The sequence below is a fragment of the Hydra viridissima genome, unplaced genomic scaffold (genome assembly GCF_058129835.1).
Source record: "Hydra viridissima isolate aposymbiotic clone 2 unplaced genomic scaffold, HvirCarnegie_v1 scaffold_4, whole genome shotgun sequence".
NCBI classification, from domain to species: domain Eukaryota; kingdom Metazoa; phylum Cnidaria; class Hydrozoa; order Anthoathecata; family Hydridae; genus Hydra; species Hydra viridissima.
The window spans coordinates 4,672,501-4,693,821 of record NW_028324303.1 but is presented as its reverse complement, the minus strand read 5'-3'; the positions used below and the strand labels follow the sequence as shown (position 1 = coordinate 4,693,821).

Sequence of the window (21,321 nt, the reverse complement as noted above, 5' to 3'; positions counted from 1 at the left end):
CAGCGCTGACCAGACATTTTGTCACGAGAGGCACATTTAAATGTTAACGTGAGCGGAATAGCAATAAATATTGTTCGGCACCTAATTTCTTCTACGGAGATTCCGTGTAAGTACCAGATGGTAAAGATATTACACAGTAATAATGGACTCACCTTTTTCACGATCCGAGTAGGACCCGTTTGGACCCGCTGCCGAGTCCTTGAAAGAAATGAATCAGGTATTCATATTGCCTGGTTGAGCAATATGAACACTTGCTTCTGATTTAGAAAGCAAATTTCAGTGTTATTGGTATTATCCATTTTCAAACAACAAGTTTTGAGATAAATTTAATTCGAAAAGAGCTGCAATGGATATTACAGGAGCCGCATGCAGTTCGCGAACCGCGATTTGATCATCCTCTTGTTTGTTTGGTTGGTTTAGATTCTAAACCAAACAAACAAATAGTTTGGCAATTTTTCTCTTCAGTTTATAACATTTTCACGAGTTAGACTTCGATTTGTTTACCCGAAATCGAAAAGAAAAATTTTGGCATGAGTTGAATATTTCATAAATTATTTGTTTATGGTCGACTTGATGGCACCAAAGATTTCATTAAAGATCAGAATAAAACCTAAACAAAAATTTGAAGTGGCGAGTCAAGGCTTCTTTAATATCTTACATAGTTACTCTAATAAACCTCACCGATTACCCATATAAATGATGGAATTGGTTTATAACAAGGCTATTACATTTCCACAATCATTTAAAAATACAGTTTCTTGTTTTGATAATTTGATTGCTGCACCTTCTCCTGAGAATACACGAGCTGTATCATTATGGGAAGTCGATGATGATTATATAGAGCCTTCTACTCCTACTGTTCATAAAATTAAGGTCAGTTGTCATTGTATATTGACTAAGTGAACGTAGCTAAGAATGTTGAATAAGCTAAGGAATCTGAAAACGAAAATACTCATTTAGCTATTCTATTTCATGTTTGTGACTATTCTACTTCATTTAGCTATCCTATTTCATGTTTAGCTATTCTATTTCCTGTTAGTATAAAAATGTTGTTACTTCATAGGCTGACAATGTTTTCTCTAATTATCATAAGAACTAGTTACCATATATTAAAAGCAACCAAACATTCAATGTTTGTGTTAATAAAACTAATAAACTACTTTATCTGGTTGGGACACAGAAAGTAAAATAGATTTTGTTTTTTTAGATAATTTGTATAATTTTTTGCAATTAAAAAAATTTTTTTTGATTAAAAATTTAGCTTATGAATGGACATCTTGAAAGTATTGATTCAGTCTGCTTTGGTAATGCATCTCCAACATTGGCATCAGCATGTCCATTGGCTGTAAATATTTGGTATTTTGGTAGTACTCAAGGTCTGCATAAGCTATATGCTCTTTTTAGTTTGTGCTTGGATAATTTGTAATGTGTAATATTTGTCCATATAGCTAATTTCACCATGGAAAAGTTTTATAGTTACTTTTAAAACCTAAGTTTTTTTGGGCTTTTTTTTATTAATGCTGAGTTTTATATATCAAAGTGTAAGAAAGTTAATATTTGAGGCTAAAGGTACAGGGTGATCAGACATAGTGTAGACAAATTTTTATTTAAATAACTTCACATAAATAAAGTACATATATATACAAATGTAAATGACAAGTTATTTTTCTATGTTACCTCCTTTAGCTTTTACCACTTGCCTTAATCTTCCAGAAACCTGATTGCATGAAGTATGGATAGTTTCTGGTTTTGTCCCAACAATCCCTTAATTTAGTTTTCAGCAATGTTACACTTTAGTGAGATGTAAAAAATTGTAGCATTTTGAAAATGCATTGCTTTTCAAAATGCTACAATTAGCAAAATCCATTGGATTTAAATCTGGTGAAGAGGGAGGCCATAAATGCTTCCCTAAAATCCTGCCATATTGTCCCTGCACCAACCTTGAACAATTTTTGTGGTATGAGATATGGCTTCATCTTATTGTAGAGTGATACTAGTTTCTTTAAGCATCCTATAGATCCAAAGAATTAATTTAACTTTTAAGAATTTCAAGTAAACAGTTGGTTTATTTTTACTTCCTCTTCAATAAAGATAAGGGGTATTTTTCACCTGCCCAAACCATTACAGATACTGATTTTTGGCTCTGATAAGCTATTTGCTCATTAACTGGAATGTCTTCATTTCTCTGTGGGTAAATCCAGTTGTTTTGATTATTGTGTGTTGCTTGTACTGTAAATAATTCCTTATTTATCTACAGCACTGGACTTTACATGTTATTCTTAAGCTTATTCAAAACAAGCTTTGCTATATGCAACCATTTTACTTTGGCAGTTTGTGACATTAGTTGAGCTTTGCTCATTTTGAATACGGTAAGTTTTAAATCAACTTGTAATATGGTTTGCATAATACCATAGCTGAAATTTGCTTTTGAAGCCAATTTTTTTATGCTTTTTGGATTTCTCCTGATTTTTTCTCAAGTGTTCTTGATAAGGCTTGATGTTCTGGTTTTTTGATTCAGGGTAATTCTTACCTTTGGAAGAGCAAATCCAGTTTCTCTGAGATGTTTTAAGATTTTATAGAAACCAGATCAGCTGGCATATGGTTTCAAAATTTAGGCATTTTTCTAGTTTGAAATAGCTCAGAAACTGTTGAACTTTTCCATGGTTAGTTATTTTTCATAAATTAGATCTCCAAACATATAAAGTTATTAAACATGTATGAAGTTTTATTTAAATTTGGTGCAACAAATAAATAAAACTTTCATGGATAATAGTATGTTTTGGGCATCTTCCTGGATGGTTCATCTGGGTCCAGCCAGGTATATACCTACCATTAATAGGTATACACCTGGCTGGACTTAGATAAGCCATCCAAAAGGATGGTAAAGATTTACTATCATCCATGAAAGTTATTGTTCTCCTATTTCTCATCTAAGGTGAGGGTTCAAATAAAGGATCTTCTGTCTGTTGTGAGAGTAACAATGTACAGGTAGTTACTTGCAGGATTTTGTTCTCTAAGATTTTGGGTGAAATCTATCTGTTCAGGTTTCTCACTTTTTCTGTTGCATGCAGGTGATTGGCAATGGTGATCTATGAGTTTCTCTATTTGCTTGCTAACTCAAAGGTACTTCAAAACCACTATTATCAATCACCTGTTCATCTTGAAAAAACTTAAACTCTGGTAGTGAATTTCATAAACCAATCATAAACAATAGATGAGCTTAAGGAGGTAAAAAGATATATTTTTATTATCCTTCATTTTATCTTTTTATTGAGCTAATTTATCAACTAATGTAAAAGTTCCATTCTCTTGTCTTACATAGTTAATGAAAAATTCTATGTTGCATAAACTAAATGTAAATGATAGCAGTTAATTTTTGCAGTCTTTTTTAAAGATATTGGTTGGATGTGTATTGTTTACCATTCAAGCACACTACCACTCACCACAGATTTTGATTCCTTTCAGAAATAGGCTTTTTTCTAAGTTAATTTTTGCAGTCTTTAAAGGACCCCTAAATCATTTCTTATCAAGTTAAAATCAAAGTTATGTTTTTCTGGTGTAATTACTCACCTAATGGAAAGTTTTTAGCAGTGGGAGAAATAAGCTTTCAAGGTTGTTATTTTTTGGGACACTCTAGCTGTTATACATACAATAAAATATGTTTGAAATATTTTAGTTAAGGAAATTGTCAATAGTTACAATCAGAAAAAGATAAAAGGATAGTAGAGAAAATAGATAGAAATAGAAAAAAAAGGCAATAGAGATGGAGAGAAGAATATGCTTATAGCAAAATAGATTAATTAAGAGCTTAGTTTGTTAACAAGATTTTAATTATATTATTTGAATTTTTATCATTCATATTTATTTCATTATTGATTGTTTTTGTCAGTAAGTTCTTTTATCAAGGCTGTTTTGTCAGGATGCCTTTCTTATGCATGCTGTATTTTAGATTTACAAAATGTAGCTCCTCAAAATGTTGGTAAAGATTTGGGTAAAGTAACATTTATGTCATTCTCATCAGATGATCACATGCTTTCACTATGTATTAATACAGATGTATGGATCATTAACGTAAAGGTACTAAAATATTTTTAATAACTTTATTTTTGTTTTATATAGATTTTTTTGTGATAAAAAGTTAACTTGTGAAATGATTTTATGAAAAATGATTTATTTATGTAAGAAAGTATTCAGATTTAGTTTTATATACTCAATATTCCTTAATTTTTTTTTTTTTTTTAATTTCTTTGTTAGAAATTTTTTTGTTTAGTTTTCTAAACATCTGGCTACATTTGCTCACAACATTATAGTTAATGCTTCTGAATTTTGTAAAGAGGATCCAAATTTGCTGATCACAATCTCCAAAGATGGCACATATGCTGTTAGTTTACTGTTATACTTATACCCATCTCTACAAAAAACTTAAAACTAGCTTCTCAAAAGTGCTCCACACCCATTGGCAGAAGAAAAGAATTACTCTGGCAAGCTCCAGAAAAACCCTTTGGTGGGAACAATTTTGACATTTTCCTGATCTCAAAACTATAAAAACTGAAATCATCCATCACCGTCCGTGAAAGAAATTTTATTTTTAAATTTATGCTTTATAAAAAACAGCAAATGACAGCATTAAAAGTTTTTGGCATTTTTACAGCCGCAGTAACCTTAGATTTTCATATTAAAAACAATTAAAAACATATAATCTGGTTAGAGAAACTAATTAGAATATAAAACTGCAAATAATTTCATTTTTACTAAATCTGAGAATGAGCAATTATTAATGATCTACATTGCTCTTTTGTTACGCTAACTTTAGGTATTCAGTATAAAATTTTGCGATCATTAATTGAATATTGTTTGTAACTTCCATGCTGTAATTTAACCAAAATTAAAAAATAATTTTTAATTTTGAAACTATATAACTTTTATCAAATCCAAGAAACAGCAATTATCATTTTTAAATTTATGCTGTTACTCAAATTTTGAATTGTGCACTAAAAAATCTACATTTCAGTATTGTTATGGAATAATTTTTTAAAAGAATAGTTTTTTCAGTTTCTAAACCTAAATTGAAGCAAAAGAATGCCAAATCAAGCCAAATCACACGATGACTGCAGAAAAACCGTCTGTTTTCTCTGCATGAGAAAGAGCTCAAGGTATTGTGTTATTTTTTCCTTTTTCTTTAATAATTTGATTTATTTATAAAACATTTATTTCTTCATTTGAATATTTAACATAAAATTCTTTTGATATACATTATCTGATGAGCTTTATGTATTGTTTTCAGAGTTCTCACAAAATCTATGATGGATGATGTGTTGAGCATACTTTCATCAAGTCTTGATTTTGCTGACAACAGAGTGCCTCTTGGAATATGCGATACTTGCCGAATAACCATAGGAAAGAAGAAGAATGGAGCAGAAGTCAATTTACCACCTCTTTTTGACTTCACATCTGTCAAAGTTCGACCTTCAACAAGAGGCAACAACTGTGACTGCCTAATCTGCCAGATTGGTCGAATGAAAGTTTTTCAAAAGCACCCACTTGAAGATCAAGAAAAATTGGAAACAGGCCAAACTCAAAGAAGATGCTCAGACTGCCTCTCCATTATTGGAAGAGGCATCTCACACAACTGTAACACATTTACATTTCGAGAAAATATGAGACAACTAGCCATCACGGATTCTAAAGTCTCTGAGCAAATTGCATCCACTATTGTTGCAGCCAAAAAATCCTCTCCACATGGGACAATCAGACTGTCTCATGCAGGTGGTGGTCGCCCCCTACCACTAACTAAAGGTGATATAAGTATCTTTCAATTAGTGAAACATAAGTCAACTGAGTGAGACAGTTGCTTTTTGCTAGAGTTAAAAAAATTTAATGGCATTATTATGAATGTAATACAATCAAGACAAAAATGTGATGTAATGATAGCTTTCAGGTTCATTAAAAACAAAAAGACTCTTTGGTGATGGTCCAATCTTGAGCACTCAGGATCTTGTGCAAGTGCAAGTTAACACAGGCCTGTCAAACACAAACATGAAGAAGTTTGCATCAACCATCCATCACGTGTCCAAGGGTCAGATTTTGGAGCCTAACTTTCATGAAAAATTTTGTGATGCAGGAAAACAACTCAAAGATCATTTTATCCAAACAAAAATTCAGGTCAGTAATGATAAGTTGCAGAAACGCCAACAAATTGTTGTGCATTGCAAAGATCTTGCAGATCTCCTCAATGATGTTCTGTTGAGAAGACAAATCTATTCATCACACATTGTAAAGCTTGGCCTTGATGGTGGTGGTGGTTTTTTGAAAGTAAGTTTGGGCATTCAAGAGGCAGAGCAGAGCATGGAGGCAGGGTCACCACCAAACAAGAAAACTTTAGCCACACCAACTGCCAGGGACAGTGGAGTCAAGAAGCAGCTGCTAGTTGCAATTGCTGAGGATGTGCATGAAAATTACAGTAATATTCAAAAGATCCTCAATCTTCTTGTAATCGAGAAAGTTGACCTCCTTCTCTCAACAGATTTGAAGTTAGCCAACATTGTTTGCGGCCTTCAGTCACATGCCAGCTCTCACCCTTGCACATGGTGTGATGCCTCTCACAAGAATTTAGCCCAATGTGGCACCCCTCGAACATTTGGCTCTTTGAGACAATGCTTTGAGGATTTCAATGCAAATGGTCAGGATTTGAAGAAAGCTAAGCTATTCAAAAATGTTGTCAACTTGCCACTTCTAAATGTACCAGACAGCACACTTGTCTTAGACGTCATTCCACCAATGGAACTTCACCTACTTCTGGGTGTTGTAAACCATCTTTACAACATTCTAAGGGAGTCTTGGCCAAAAGTCTCAGCTTGGCTAAATGATCTATATATCAAACCACAGCCTTTTCATGGTGGGCAGTTTGCTGGCAATGAATGCAAGAAAATGCTGAAGAATGTGGATCTTCTTCAGAGAATGGCAGAACAAGATAGCGCATTTGACATCTTTGATACAATTGACACACTGCAAAAATTTGATTCTGTGGTTTCTGCATGCTTTGGAAACAAATTGGAACCTGACTATGTAGAAAGAATTGATAAATTTCACACTGCATACTTGTCTCTGACAAGAGGAAGAATCACTCCAAAGGTTCATGCAGTATTTTTCCACGTGAAAGAGTTCATTGAAAAACAAAGGGAACCACTAGGAAAATACAGTGAGCAGACAGTAGAGGCTATGCACCACAACTTCAAATTACACTGGAGTAGATACAAAAGGCCAATTGATCATCCTGAATATGGGAAGTGGCTAGAAACCTGTTTGGTTGACTACAACAGCAAAAGCTTGTAAGAAAGAGAAAAGTATGAATACTAGAAATTAGTGCACATTTTCTAATACTTCAATGAGAAAAACTGCTTTTTTCACTCTTGGATAACTTGTTGAGTAAAAGCTGTTGTACTCAACCATAACTTAAGGATCATTGATGAAACTATCAAAGATGCAATTTTCCGTTGTAGTTTCTTCTGATTTTGCAGATTATTTTATAGCAACTATTGAATATCTTTTGTTTTAGAAAAAAATAGTGTTTAAAAACTTGATTTGTTATATAATCTTTTGCAATTTTTTGTTAAACAGTTACCTTTTGTGTTTTTTATGCCAATCTATAATAAAGAATATTTATAATACTGTAAAAATGCCAATAAATATTGAATGCTGTCATTTTCAATTTTTTAAGAATAAGCGAAATTTTAAACACACTTTTCTTCTGCGGACGGCGATAGATGATTTCAGTTTTTATAGTTTTGAGATCAGGAAAATGTCAAAATTGCTCCCACCAAAGGGTTTTTCTGGAGCTTGCCAGAGTAATTCTTTTCTTCTGCCAATGGGTGTGGCTCCATAACCCTTTATTGCTCTTCAGTCTTAATTTATAGTGATAAATATTTTTATGAAAAGGAATTGTCTTAAAAATACTTTATCTTTTTTTAAACTAATTTTAGATATGGAGTCTTTCAGAAAATTGTCAGATTTTTAAATCTTCAGTTATTTGTGGTGAGAATAAATATATCTACATAGTTTATTTATTTAACACATGAAATGTATAATTACTATTTTTTTCACTATAACATCTGCAATCTACTAAATACATTTTTTTTCTAGACAGAGTGCTTGCACACAGCTATAGAGAACTGAAAGCAGGGTGATGCTTACTAATAAGAAATTTCTTTGTTTTTATGTCTTTAGTAACTGGATTGATTTCATTAGCTATGCATCCGTTTGAAAAGTTTTTTTCTGTTGGTTCAACTGATGGAATGGTTTGTTATATTTTGCTGGCATTTTTCTAAATTTTGTTGTTACTGTTGTAATTGTTGTTTTTCTGTCGCAGAATAATTTGATGGAAATAAAAACCTTGATAACACAGTTTTGACTTCAAGTGGATTTTAGGAAAACTCAAGGGCTTCCCTCTGCTGTTGTAGTACTATCTTAGATTTAAGCCATAAGCCTTACTCTTGAGAGTGCTTAGCTGCATAGACTTAGAGACTTAGCCATTGTATTTTCATGGTGCTTCATGAAAATACTAGTTTTAACTACTGAAACTTATGAATAATCAAATCACAAATTCTTAAACACCAACTGCTTTAAATTCAGTAATTTTATTACTGCATGCTGCAGTCACTTGAAAAAAGTCATCCAGGTCAGGCTTGCAAAGTGGGATCACCCATAAATGTTGTTAAGCTTGCAGATCAGCCATGTCAAGCTGATCTTAATTCTAAAGTTTCATCTTTTATGTTAAACAACTTCTCAAATTTAAAGCATAAAGTTACAAGAAAAAAATGATTATTACATCGTTTCTATATGTATGTATATATACATATATGTATTAGGTTATTTGTTGATACATGGTATAAGTTTTTTGTATTTAAAGCTTAATTTAACGCCAATCTATAAAAATACATTTTATAATGTTTTTGCTTGATATTGCATTATAGTTGCATGTTTTTGATGCTTCCAATTCAAAAATCATTCACAAGCTTGATATTGAAGCACAGATGTCAAAAGGTTTTTCTTTTTTTACAATTTCCTCGTTACTGTTATTTTAAATTTTTTTAAATAATATAACTTAGATTATGTAAGAAAGTTACAATGTTAAAAAAAAAGAAGGTGTGTTTAGTGATTTTTGTTGATTATAACTTGATATTTGATTATCTTTTCATTAAAGACTGCTTCTAAGAGAAAACCTAGATAGGTGCAAAAAAAAAAAAAAAAGGCAGTAAATAAAAAAAAATGTAAAAGGAGAAACAAAACTGTTATGAGGAAAAAACTGTAGAGTTCTTTGTTAAATTGATAGCTATGGTTCAAACAGTAACTTTTTTAGAATCGAATGTTACAATGGAAAAAGGGGGATATTCTATTATTTCATTGAAGTATTTGTACAAAACAGCAACAAGCAGCACTTGTAAAAGTCATATTCAGTAAGACTCTTTTTTTATTTTACTGTAATATTTACATGTGTTTGTGTGACTATAATATCTTTATTCATAAGTATCTTATTATCTTAGTAGCATCTAAGTATTTTAAGTGTTATTTTTACATAAATTTCATAATTGTTATTTTTTGTAAATTTTTTTTTACCCAATTTATCTATATACAAATATTTTTAAAATCTTTTACAGAGCAGCACTTGAAGAGGAATTATATCTTGTTGTTGGCTGCTCAACATGTATTTTAATTTTTAATGCAAACTCTATGACAAAGTTGTCCTCAATTAGTCTTGAAGGTCTCTTTATCGTTTACATGAGTTTAATTCTTTAGCGCTAAAAGATTTTTTTAAATATTTGACTGGATTATAAGCTTGTTGCAAAAAAGTGTTATCTTTGAAAAATTGAAAGTGAAAATATTCTTAAGAAATGTTAATAAAAAAACAAAATAAAGAATGCAAAGAATATTATAATATATAATATGTTCTTGTAGAAACTGATGACCTTTATGTTGCTTCATGCTTTGCTGTTTCCACATACCAAGAACATGTATGGCTTCTCTTTTTTTTTTTTTTACAGTTTTGTACTGTTGTTCTTTTGATGAATGCTTTTTATTTTACTTGTTTCCTTTGCTTCATCATTGTATAACTATTGTTTCTTCAATTACTATATAACTATTTCTAATTGTGTAAATTTTGTATGATTATTCATAATTGAATAATTATTGTATAATTAGATCTGTTTTAGGTTAACATTATTGTTCTGGGATGTTTTTCAAACTGCATTCATATTTTTAAAGCTTTCAAGACATCAAGTAAAATGTCTGAGAAACTCTCTGTTCTTTCCTTGTAAGTTTTGCATAATTTTTATCTTAACAAACTGTTAAATAGATAGTATAAAGTTGTAAATTTACTGCTTAGTTACTTAGTTGCTATGCATAATTTTTTGTATGCAAATGTAAGCTATATATTGTGATATTTGTTTTATTTACAGAGACCCTCTCTCTGAAAAATCCCCCCTTAAAGCAGAGTTCCGTGTTCGACAGACAAAACCAAGTGGTATGTAAATATACTCAATTTTGTGAAACATGCTATACTAATTAATAAAAATATAATCTGAAATTATTTCTTTAAAAGAAATAAAACATGATTTTTATTATTGATTTTTTTTTTAAGATTTAAGTTGTTTTTCTTTCATAATGCAATTTTTTTTCATGATACAATTTTTCTTAGTAATTTTTTATGTTGTACCTTTATGAAATGCATCACAATCTGCTTCAAGATATTTTAAACATCATTTCCAGACTTCCTAAGTTTTAAGGCCTTTTTTCATTAAATATTTTTAAAAAGTACTAATTTTATGCAATTATTAAAATTTAAATGACACAAAGCAATCTGATTGGATTTTTAAAATTAGCACAAGAATTTCACTTAGGAACAACTTTAAATGTTCATTAAGAATGAGGTTGTTGCTCTGTATTGTCCTCCTGTGTTTTTGTAATTTGGTCAGACATCTCTGAGAAAAATTATTTACACTAAGCGTTGTTTTAATGTTCCATTCATGTGTTGCACAGAATAAAACTTGTAAATTTATGAAGGCTGAATAGATTATTTGTATTGCATGATCCATTTGATTATCGTTTCTATGATCATTTGTTTAATGTGGTTAAAATCTTTATTTACAGGCCATAAACCAGATTCAAAGGTTTTAAAAAAGAAAACCTCTAAAATGAATCAGCCTGTGGTCTTCAATACGCAAATAAAGTCTTCTGGTTACACTAAAGAGAAACCAAGGTTGTTTTCACTAAATACTATTTAATAATCATTCTGATTATCAAAAATAAATTTTAATCATTCTTTATTTAACATTTTTTTAAAATAATTTTATTAGAACTATGTTTCAACCACAAATCAAGAAACCAAAACCAAAAGTTGATTTTTCTAATAAAGTGGGGCCTTGGGGAATGAAGAATGAGCCTAAGTAATTTATTTGGTAAATAGCGTAATAATATAAATGTAATATATAAATATGTAAAAAGCATTTAAAGGATAAAAAGTTGTTGATTTATAAATTGATTCAAAATGATAGCAGTCTTTTTTTAATGTAATACCTAAAAATGAAACAATATTAAGAAAAAAACCTTATTATGATTTTGGTTCTATTTTTATAGGATTCTGCAAAAAAGTTACTCTTTAGACAGCAATCCTCCCACTAAATTCTTGAACGATCTTCAGCTGGTGGAAGGAGCATCAACTATCAATGATTTATGTTTTTCAGGTAAGTTGATAGATAATGAGAAAATGTATCTAAAGATTAATTACTAATAAAATCATTTAATAATTTGTTTTTGTTTTTCAGATTCTGGAAAATCAATAGCTTGTGCACTTGCTGACAAAAATGCAGTGTTGCTGAAGCTTCCTACCATGAAGAACGAGAAGCCTTTTGTAGGTTCGTGAGATTTTTTTTTTTTTGAGATTTTTTGTTTGCTATTCGACTTTTATGAAGGGTATTATGGAATTACTGTTGCAAATTTAAAATATGGCTATTTATAAAACAAAATTAAACTTCAAAAGAGTTTTATAGATTTATTGTTTGCTATTTGAGTTTTATGAAGGGTATTATGGAATTACTGCTGCAAATTTAAAATATGGCTACTTATAAAACAAAATTAAAATTCAAAAGAGTTTTGTTATAGATTTATTGTTTGCTAATTGAGTTTTATGAAGGGTATTATTGAATTACTGTTGCAAATTTAAAATATGGCTACTTATAAAACAAAATTAAACTTCAAAAGAGTTTCATTATAGATTTATATATATTAATATGCAATATTTATGCATTTACATTGTGATGCATGAAATGCTATCAAATCATTTATATTTTTGCTGGTTTTGAAGTACTCAAGCCTGCTCAACACCTAAAAATGCTGCATCAGTCTTACCTTCAGAACATTTGAGACAATGTTCTTCATTTTCAGACTCAAAATTTTTGTTATAATGATTGGTGGCTAAGCCTGACCAGAATAGCAAGTTGCATTTTGATTTCCATGTCTTTCAAGACAACAACCTGACTAATGGCACCATCTTGAGAAATAATCTGTTTGATTAGAAGCTTGGCTGCAAATCTTTATTTTTAACAATTTTTAAGTTTACAGGGATATCAACATTTTTTGAGTTGGTAATATCTTTTTTCAACTTCTGTTTCAACCTTTTGGTATAAATCACTGGAATGCAACTATTATTATTAATGGATGTTTCTATTTAACACTACCACTCTTAGTTAACTGATTTAAAGTGTTATGGTGGTACTTTGATCACAATTCCTGGAAAAACATGTTTACTGAAATTTACGTTATTTTCAAAAAATAGGTTTCATTAAATTTGAGAAAAACCAGGTGCATACACATTTACTCATTTTAAATCTGCAACAGTATAGAACACACTATGGTAAATTTAAATGTGTAAAGTTCTATAATTTTTTTATTTATTGGGATATAGGTCATAATAAATCAGTAAACACAGTTTGTATGAATCATGCAAACAATCTTATTATGACATCATCTGCTGATCAAACTGTCAAATTATGGTTTCCTGGTCACTCTGAGCCAATATTAAATATATCACATTATAAAAATAGTTTGAGTGAAGAAAAACCACATGACCCGGTAAAAACCATTTTTTGTTCTTATTTTGCTATAAATTGTATATGCTTAATTAATGTCCTTTATGCATTTTTTATGTTTTTATTTAAGAACAACTAGCCATTTAGCAAAGAAATTGGTGGAGCTATATATGCATTTTTTATGTTTTTATTTAAGAACAACCAGCCATTTAGCAAAGGAATTGGTGGAGCTATATTTTACTTCAATGACAAGTTTGTTCTACTTTCTCATGGCAATTCTTTGTGTTTGTATAAATATAATATCGATTCATCAAAGGATGACTTAAAAAGGTTTGTTTTTTTCCTAAATCCTATTTTTTGTTGAGTATTTTAAGCTCTTTTGTGATTTCTGCTGCATTTTACAAAGTTTGTTTTTATTTCTTTATTTTCATTATTTTTTTATTCATATATCTTTAACACAACTAAAGTAATTTCCACAAAGCTACATATATGAGATATTTTAGACGTACGAGGAATTTTGCAGCACTGTATATATAGTAATTAACTTTCAGTGCTTGTACCCAAACTAATTCCATTACTACATTGTTGTGCATTTAGATACTTAACGAATAATCGTTATAAACTTGTGCATGATTTCTATATGGGAGATGTTCAAAGCATAACTTCATTCTCTGCAGTGAATTCTTTCTATTCATGTATCTTTTTCAACCTGTTATTATCAACCAAGTATTTTCGACCTGTTTCAATATTTTTTGATTTTATAGTAAAAATAGGACAAATAAAAGCACATTAAAGTAATAAATAAAAAAAGTTACAGATATTTTTTGCCAAGATCAAATTTTATTATTCATTAAAAAGTACATAGATCTGGTCTTATGTGGCTGCTCCAATCGTGACATAGTCGTTTATGACATGAATGCCCATCAGATTAAGCACACAATTAATGATGCCCATACAAGATTCGTTCACTCTCTAAAACAGAACCAGGTATTCTAAGCGCTTTTTAAGGATAAATACATGATATGAGTTTTCATTTGTACGTGATATGTTCCCGATTTGTGCAGATTATGAATTTTTTAAGTTTCATAATTTTAAGTTAAGTTGTTTGATTTTAAAATCATAATTATAGGGTTCCGTTGCAGTTTCACAGACATCAGAGGCTTATGATTTATTTATTACTGCGGCCTCTACTGACGGAGTGAAATTATGGGACCTGAGACTACGCAGGTAGGTTTTATTAAATGTAGTCATCTTTTTACTACAAGCTTCCTAGCGAGTTTTTAAACGAACCTGGTGGAGAATCTTTTTTATTCTAAAATTGTTTTCAGATCTTTCTTTAAGATATTCTGCATGGATTCAATTTTTTCATTTCTACGTTTATTATAATATTTTTTGTAAATTATTTAAGATGCGTGAGGAAATTTGAAGGTCATGTAAACAGATCTCAAAAGGTTGGGCTGGCGTTCAGTCCTTGCTCAAAGTATATTGCTGTCGGTTCTGAAGATCGCTCGGTAAGAATTAAAACTTTTGGGTTTTGCTTTAAACGCTGACTTTTAAATCAACGATGTTTTTTAAATTATCTCGATAAATGAATATATGTTTTATATACAATTGGTCACTTACGGGTCTTTGTACACTTTTCGATGTTTTATCGGCCAACAAGTTATGAAAAGGTTGATTACTTATCGTTCGGTTCTTATCTAACTTTTTAAGAGAGTTTTTTGTTGTTTTTTTCGTTCTACTATAAAGTTTTAAAGTAGTTAAAATGGTCTTTCTCATTCAAATGTTTCAAATGCTAAGAGAACGACATTTTGAGAGTAATTTCACAATTGATTCAATGCAAATCTCATTCGTTAATTTTGATACAAAATTTTCTTTATTTTTTAATTCATAGGTGTACATGTACGATATTCGAAGCAGCTCTTATTTGCATCGCCTAAGTGGGCATTCTGACGTTGTGACGGCACTTGCCTTTCATCCTTTGAGTCCAATAGCAAGTTTATCTTTTGACATTGCATTATTACTTGTTGCAAATTTGGTGCCTGTTTATTGATTGTGTTTCTTTTCTAGATTGCTTGTGGTTCCAGGAGCGGCCAACTTCGTTCATACATCACTGAATCATCTATAACCCAAGAATAACAATATGATCTTTGTTTGGAGCTTTAAAAACTTTTCTATGAGTGGCGCAAATCTTTTTGACTGATGGAATTTTGAAACTTATTTATTATGCTATTTCTAACGTAAATTTTAATATAGTTCAAAATGAAGTAATTTTTGTCATACTTTGTATATTTGTTAGTTATTTAAAAGTCATTTTAACGTATCAACAATACTAAATTTATTTGTACGAAATAGTTTTTTAACTAAAGTTAATAAAAACTAACAAAAAATTTAGTTAAAAAAAAGAAAGAAAAAAAAACCGATTTTAGTATATTTTTATGTTAATTCAACCTAAGTAAATCTCATAGTGAAATGAATGAATCCCAAAGCTACTTTTTTCCCGCTTAATACTCCTTTTAGGCGTGAAAGAGATTAATTTTTTAAGAATATTTTAACATTGCTTTTATTTTTACTGCAGTATATTTTAGTATTTGAATAAAAGCAAACATTTCATCACTATTGGAATTATGGACAACAAAATACACATAATGTTGCTTTCTTAAGACTCATAAAGTCTAAATTGTTTTAGCTTGTTGTCAAAAAAAAGGCATCAGTTTTATGTCCAGGAATCCTATTATCAACTACAAAAATCACTTCAAACAAGAACTATTGGACTTTAATCAAGGAGGTTGTAAAGAAGACATAAAAAACTATATAAAATGATTGTATATATATATATATATATATATATATATATATATATATATATATATATATATATATATATATATATATATATATATATATAGTACGAGAGTTTGGGACAGGATCATCTAGAAGTTTATTGGCAAAATCAAGAAGTTTGGTTGTACTCACTTTTATTAGGCTGTAAAAATTATAATATTTTTGTTTTGGAACCAATTTTTATGGAATAGTTTTCTTAACACTGGAATCAAAAGAAGAACTACTAAAATAATTTAAAACTGAATTTAAACGCTACTTGCTGTGAACAGAGCTTGATACATTTAAACACGGAGGCTTGGTTCAAGAAACAATCGTTTTTTGTTTTTTTTTTTTTGCTTGCCTGCTTGCTCCGGGCATCATTTAATTTGTCACAAGTTTATTAGTTTAAAAATATTTGTTCACAGCTTGAGAGAGAAAGTAGCTTCAGATTTGTGATAAATCGAGGGATTTTATCGATGCTACAATAGTTTTAGAAATAACTATAGAAATTCAATACCGTAAAGAGAAATGTTGATAACGAACAGACCGATTTAATCCGCAATTAAATGTCCAAACTAATGCGTTGAGTTGCATCGTTAGTTTTGCAGGTTCTCTGGACTGAAGCTGCATCGTTAGTTTTGCAGGTTATCTGGTCTGAAGTTAAATCTTTTGCTCTTTTAAATGGTATTTTGAAGTTTAACTAAAACAAATCATAAAAACGAAGAAGAAAATCTATTTAAAGTTTCTTTGTTTTGTTTTTTTTTGCGAAAATGTATAAAGCAGCTTCAAGCCTGAGCTTCAAAAACCAAGAGTTGACCGACTTTTTTTTTTTTTTTTTTTTGCCATCTGTTGTTTTTCTCTTTTATTAATATTTAATTTTTTTTACTTTGTTTTTATTCAAACATTTTATTACGTTATAGTAAATACAAACGATTCACAATTGAATAATAAAATTATAAAATCATAAGTATGTAAAATTATGTGGAAGAATTTGATGAAATTTGGCGAGTTTTAAAGAAAATGAACTTTTTACGTTCTGTGAATCATTAAATTTAATAATGAAATTTGTCTGTTTTGTAAATGCTATTTTTTTATATTAAAAAAATGGAATATTTTTTGATATTACCACTCGTTGTTCTAACTAAAAAAAAAGAAGCTATTTTGGCAAAAAGTGCTTAAATTTCAACTACACTTAAGTTGTTAATAGCGCAAGGTTTTCAGAACAGAATAAATAAAATATTGGTTTTTGATGGAAGATGGACGTAACATATGGATTAAACGATGAACTGAAATGCGTGAAATGCCTAAATCTAGCAAACAGTCCATTAAGTTTACCTTGTTCTCACAATATTTGCTATAAATGTGCGAAAGAATCGGCAACAACTGAAGATCAAGTGCGATGTCGGTTTAAACCTCAAAATCTGCTTGAAGAAAGTGGGTTTAAAAGCATACAAGAAGTAGAAGCCTGCGTGCGTCAACTTTCCCGTTCTCTACCGGCTCTTGTGTGCCCTAAATGTTGTGTTTATTTTATACTTGATGAGCGCGGTATAAATTCTTTAGCAAAAAACTTGATATTAGAGAGATTAGTTGAAAAACAGAAAGCTTTAAGTTGTGAGCTAGACTGCCAACTATGTGAATCTGCACCATCTAAAAAGGCTTCTTTCACCTGTGAACAATGTCTTGTATCCTATTGTTATAAGTGCCTGGCCATATACCATCCAAAACGTGGTCCTTTAGCATCGCATTCTTTAGTTGAACCACAGTTTCAAAGAACTAAAGAAAATAAAAAAGGAAACTTGACTTGCAATGAACATGTTGAAGAAAATATTAGTATGTATTGCACACTTTGTAGGACCCCAGTGTGTTATTTGTGTTTTGAGCAAGGAAGACATAAAGGTCATGAGTCGAGAGCACTTGGAATTATGTTTAAAGATCAAAAGGTGAGCGAGATTTTTTTACCCTCAGAATTTTTTATTTTATTATTATTATTATTATTATTATTATTATTATTATTATTATTATTATTATTATTATTATTATTATTATTATTATTATTATTATTATTATTATTATTATTATTACTATTATTATTATTATTATTATTATTATTATTATTATTATTATTATTGTTGTTATCAATTTTTTAATTTTAGAATGAATTGTGTTCACTAGTTTCCGCTCTAGAACGTAAAAATAATGAATTTGCTGCATTTGCTGGATTTTTAGAATTAGAAGTTGGCACTCTGCATGTATGTTAGATCGTTTCTTAAAAAGCAGATATAGTTTACTCACAAACATCAATTTAAAAATAAAGATTTTTTAAATTATTATTTCTTTAAACCTGTTTTTGATGTGATTATTTTTCTCTGAAATTGGCGATAATATTGCAGCTTTCAACGTGAAGAATATAGGAAAGTATTTGATTAAATTTAGGAGAACGGAATTGACTTTGAATCTTTAATAGTTGCACAAATCGATAACGTCATGCAACAGTTAGAAAAAAAGAAGCAAGATTTGCTTGAGCATATATCATCTGTTATTGCAGCACGAAGCCAACAGCTCATTCAACAGCGAGAGTCTATAATCAAAACAACAACAGCAGTGAACGGTTTAGTGTGCTACACGAAAGAAGTATTAAAGGAAAACGACCCATCTACTTTTCTTTCAATTTCAAGCTCTTTGTGCTTCAGGCAATTATTATTATTATTATTTTTAATCTTTTATTTCGATTATTATAATTCCTTTACTTCTTTCCGCAAAACTTCGTAAATTTCCGATGATTTTCCGATGATAGCGAGAAAAAGCGATAAAAATCTTTAAAGCGGTAAAAAGTGCATGAAATAACATGCTGATTTTTTAGTAAGCTTAATCTTCTTCTGTTAAATTCCAATATTTGATTTTAGCTGTATTTATTCTAGTTCAAGCTTTTGTTTTTAGGGTAGCATCAGCTTTAAAATGTTTGGTTAAAGAGGAAATGCTCGAACCATCAGTCTCGTCAGAAATTGATCTGGCCTTGTCTACAAAATCGCTGGAGGATGTAATAGTTAACTCCAATCTTCAAAAAGCAAAGCCACAGAGAAAAATTAAAAGTAATTTTTGTTTTAAATTTTTTAAGAATATTTATTCATGACAGAAAATTTTTTAAAAAAAAATCTTTAATAGTTTTAATTTTAATCCAGAAAATTAATCATTAATCGAAGTGACTTTTTTTATTTTATTTACTTTTGTTATATATCTAGACTATTTTTCAAATTCACTTTTCTCCAGATAGGGGTGGGGAAACAGATTTTTCCACAACTCATTTCTTTCTTTAAAAGTACTTCAGTGTTTTTAAAAATAGTTTCCTGCAACTTGCTTAACCCACTCGTGGTATTAAAAGTTATATTTTGTTTATTAATGGTTATCATTTTTTTGTTGGTGTATTGCTCTGCGAAGGCCACTTTTTATCCTGTTGGCAGAGACGCATGCTTTTTCTTTTTTTAAATATGAATTGAATATATATATATATATATATATATATATATATATATATATATATATATATATATATATATATATATGTATATATATATGCTAATTTAATATATACTGACACTGCTGGCCTAGTATAAAATTAAAAATCACCATAGTTTTCATGTTATACCAAACATATTCGTAAAACTTGCATCTCTTCATTGGTCCAATAATTCATATTGTTTAACCAATGACAGCTCAGTAACTTAAATCAAAGTTTTAATTACAGTTTTAATGACAGCTACAAGTTCATAGAAAGGGATGGATAAAAAGTATTTTAACAAAATAACAGTGCAAGCTTCATTCCTCATTAGGAATTCGAACTCAGTTATAGTTTGCCACGGGCAAGTTTATGTGGTTAGAGTTTGGCTCGTTTGTGTTCGTTAACATAAACGAATCGATGATGCTCTAATTTCACTTTGAGTAGCTTATGTTCTAAAACATAAACGAGCCAAAAAAGCTGATTTAAGAGCTTTAGAAATTTTCAACTCACATTTATAATTATTTTGTGTAATTTGCATCTCTTGCAGCATATTTCTCAAATTCAAACTTAAGAGAAAGTGGTTGCGCTTTTGCAAGTTTAGTCCCATAGAGTTGGAACAACGATGCACACAAAATAATTAGATATTTCAACTGTAAAAGGATTTTACAGTAGAAATATCCAATTGTTTTACAATCTCACCAATTTTAAACAAATGAAACGATGATTTCTTAAATTAATTGATTGTTTCTTTTATGATTTACTTTCCCGTTCAGTTCGTCAAGCTCAACATCAAACATAAAAATATACCCTTCTTTATGTTCTACACTTCAAATAATTTATAAATAGAATTAACAATATTAAGCCTTAAAACCGGGTTATATCATTAATTATCATAAATTATAATTTTTAATCAGTCTCAACGTAATAAACAGAGAAACAAATGTATCTAACTGTCTGAATAGAAGTTAAAGTATCTGATGATAGAAAAACTTTGATCATGTTGCCAACACTTGCTTTAAACTCTTTTTTTCAAGTTCATGCAACTTTGCACAAACGGAGAGTTTGAGTTTAATGGTTTACTTAGAACATTCATCCACGTACGTACAATTCTAAAAGGATATTTATCAAATCTATAATCATTTTGCTATAACTTTTTGTATCTTTAGCTGATTGTACTCCCTGGGCACCATTAGAGGAGGACAATCCTTGCAGCGTTATTTTTCTAACTCAATGTGTAAATGAAGAACAACTATAGTTCGTTTTTTCAACTAAAAATGATTAAAATTATAGTTCGTTTGTTCAACTATAAATATTTTCCTGTAGGACGTAAAACAATATTACGGCCACTTTAAGGTCAACGAAAAATAGCAAAATAACAAAAAAACGGAATTACCATTCAACCTTGTCTCAAAACCGTTTATTCATCTCGTTTTTATAGATTAGTTTTACACTTTCAAGGAACTGTCGTTCCATGAAGGCAATTTTATACCTATAAAGCAGAATAATTTGCTTTAAAACAAGACGACTGGTAAACTAACGTATAAAAACGAGACGGCTGGCAACCTTACATTTAAAAAAGACAAATAGTTAAGAAATTAAAGAAAACGAACGAGCGATTTTTTTAATGCTTCTTTTTAATACTTTTTTTTTTAAACTAATTTTTAAGCTAAAATATTTTTTTACTTTATTGTAGAACCTTCGCCTCCTGTTATGTTGGTAGAAAATTGTATTATTGTGGACAACACCATGAAGCTTGAATGGAAAGATCAAGTTGGTCCCCTCAATCAAGTAGATTTATTCATTGTTGAACTGGATGACGGTTTAAATGGTAATTTCCAGGTTGCTCTTAAAACAAAAGAAACATCGTGCATGTTAAAAGGATTGCAATGCTCTTCAACCTATAGAGCAAAAGTCAAAAGCCTA

At 29.8% G+C, this 21,321-nt stretch overlaps 4 protein-coding genes across 6 annotated transcripts in view; 3 read left to right on the top strand and 1 right to left on the bottom strand.

Moving 5' to 3' along the window:
• The first annotated feature begins 413 nt into the window (after positions 1 to 413).
• LOC145183608 (WD repeat-containing protein 27-like) lies at positions 414 to 15,424 on the top strand. Of its 2 annotated transcripts, none has more exons than XR_016451654.1 (24): positions 414 to 873; positions 1,262 to 1,376; positions 3,950 to 4,077; positions 4,271 to 4,381; positions 7,980 to 8,031; positions 8,224 to 8,294; positions 8,970 to 9,039; positions 9,356 to 9,452; positions 9,654 to 9,757; positions 9,952 to 10,007; positions 10,206 to 10,306; positions 10,452 to 10,516; positions 11,143 to 11,251; positions 11,349 to 11,450; positions 11,629 to 11,735; positions 11,817 to 11,906; positions 12,956 to 13,122; positions 13,276 to 13,409; positions 13,677 to 13,774; positions 13,945 to 14,066; positions 14,209 to 14,306; positions 14,488 to 14,590; positions 14,974 to 15,072; positions 15,150 to 15,424. XR_016451654.1 is itself a non-coding variant. In XM_090084669.1 (24 exons), the coding sequence occupies exons 1-24, from the start codon at positions 697 to 699 to the stop codon at positions 15,216 to 15,218; spliced, it is 2,433 nt and encodes an 810-aa protein (XP_089940795.1). In that variant the 5' UTR covers positions 414 to 696; the 3' UTR covers positions 15,219 to 15,424. The 2 variants fall into 2 exon arrangements, 1 of the variants encoding a protein (XP_089940795.1); XM_090084669.1 differs by having other exon boundaries at positions 11,349 to 11,438.
• On the top strand, positions 5,925 to 7,442 carry LOC149889478 (uncharacterized). The gene has a single exon (XM_090084671.1). The coding sequence runs from the start codon at positions 6,037 to 6,039 to the stop codon at positions 7,330 to 7,332; it is 1,296 nt and encodes a 431-aa protein (XP_089940797.1). The 5' UTR covers positions 5,925 to 6,036; the 3' UTR covers positions 7,333 to 7,442.
• Positions 15,425 to 16,082: 658 nt separating the features above from the next.
• LOC145182892 (uncharacterized) overlaps positions 16,083 to 21,321 on the bottom strand; it is a 10,276-nt gene continuing 5,037 nt past the window's right edge. Inside the window, exon 5 of one of the 2 annotated variants that reach the window (XM_090084668.1) lies at positions 16,083 to 17,675. The gene's annotated coding sequence lies outside the window, so the exon portion shown is untranslated. Of the gene's footprint in view, positions 17,676 to 21,113; positions 21,244 to 21,321 lie in introns of those variants that run through there. The other variant, XM_090084667.1, reaches the window with a different exon arrangement.
• The window catches only part of LOC145183281 (E3 ubiquitin-protein ligase TRIM9-like), an 8,066-nt gene continuing 3,640 nt past the window's right edge, over positions 16,896 to 21,321 (top strand). The window contains exons 1-5 of the mRNA XM_090084666.1: positions 16,896 to 17,842; positions 18,056 to 18,151; positions 18,336 to 18,592; positions 18,840 to 18,991; positions 21,092 to 21,321. The exon at positions 21,092 to 21,321 is cut by the window's right edge and continues 55 nt beyond it. Coding sequence (XP_089940792.1) covers positions 17,159 to 17,842; positions 18,056 to 18,151; positions 18,336 to 18,592; positions 18,840 to 18,991; positions 21,092 to 21,321 — 1,419 coding nt within the window. The 5' untranslated portion in view covers positions 16,896 to 17,158. The remainder of the gene's footprint in view (positions 17,843 to 18,055; positions 18,152 to 18,335; positions 18,593 to 18,839; positions 18,992 to 21,091) is intronic.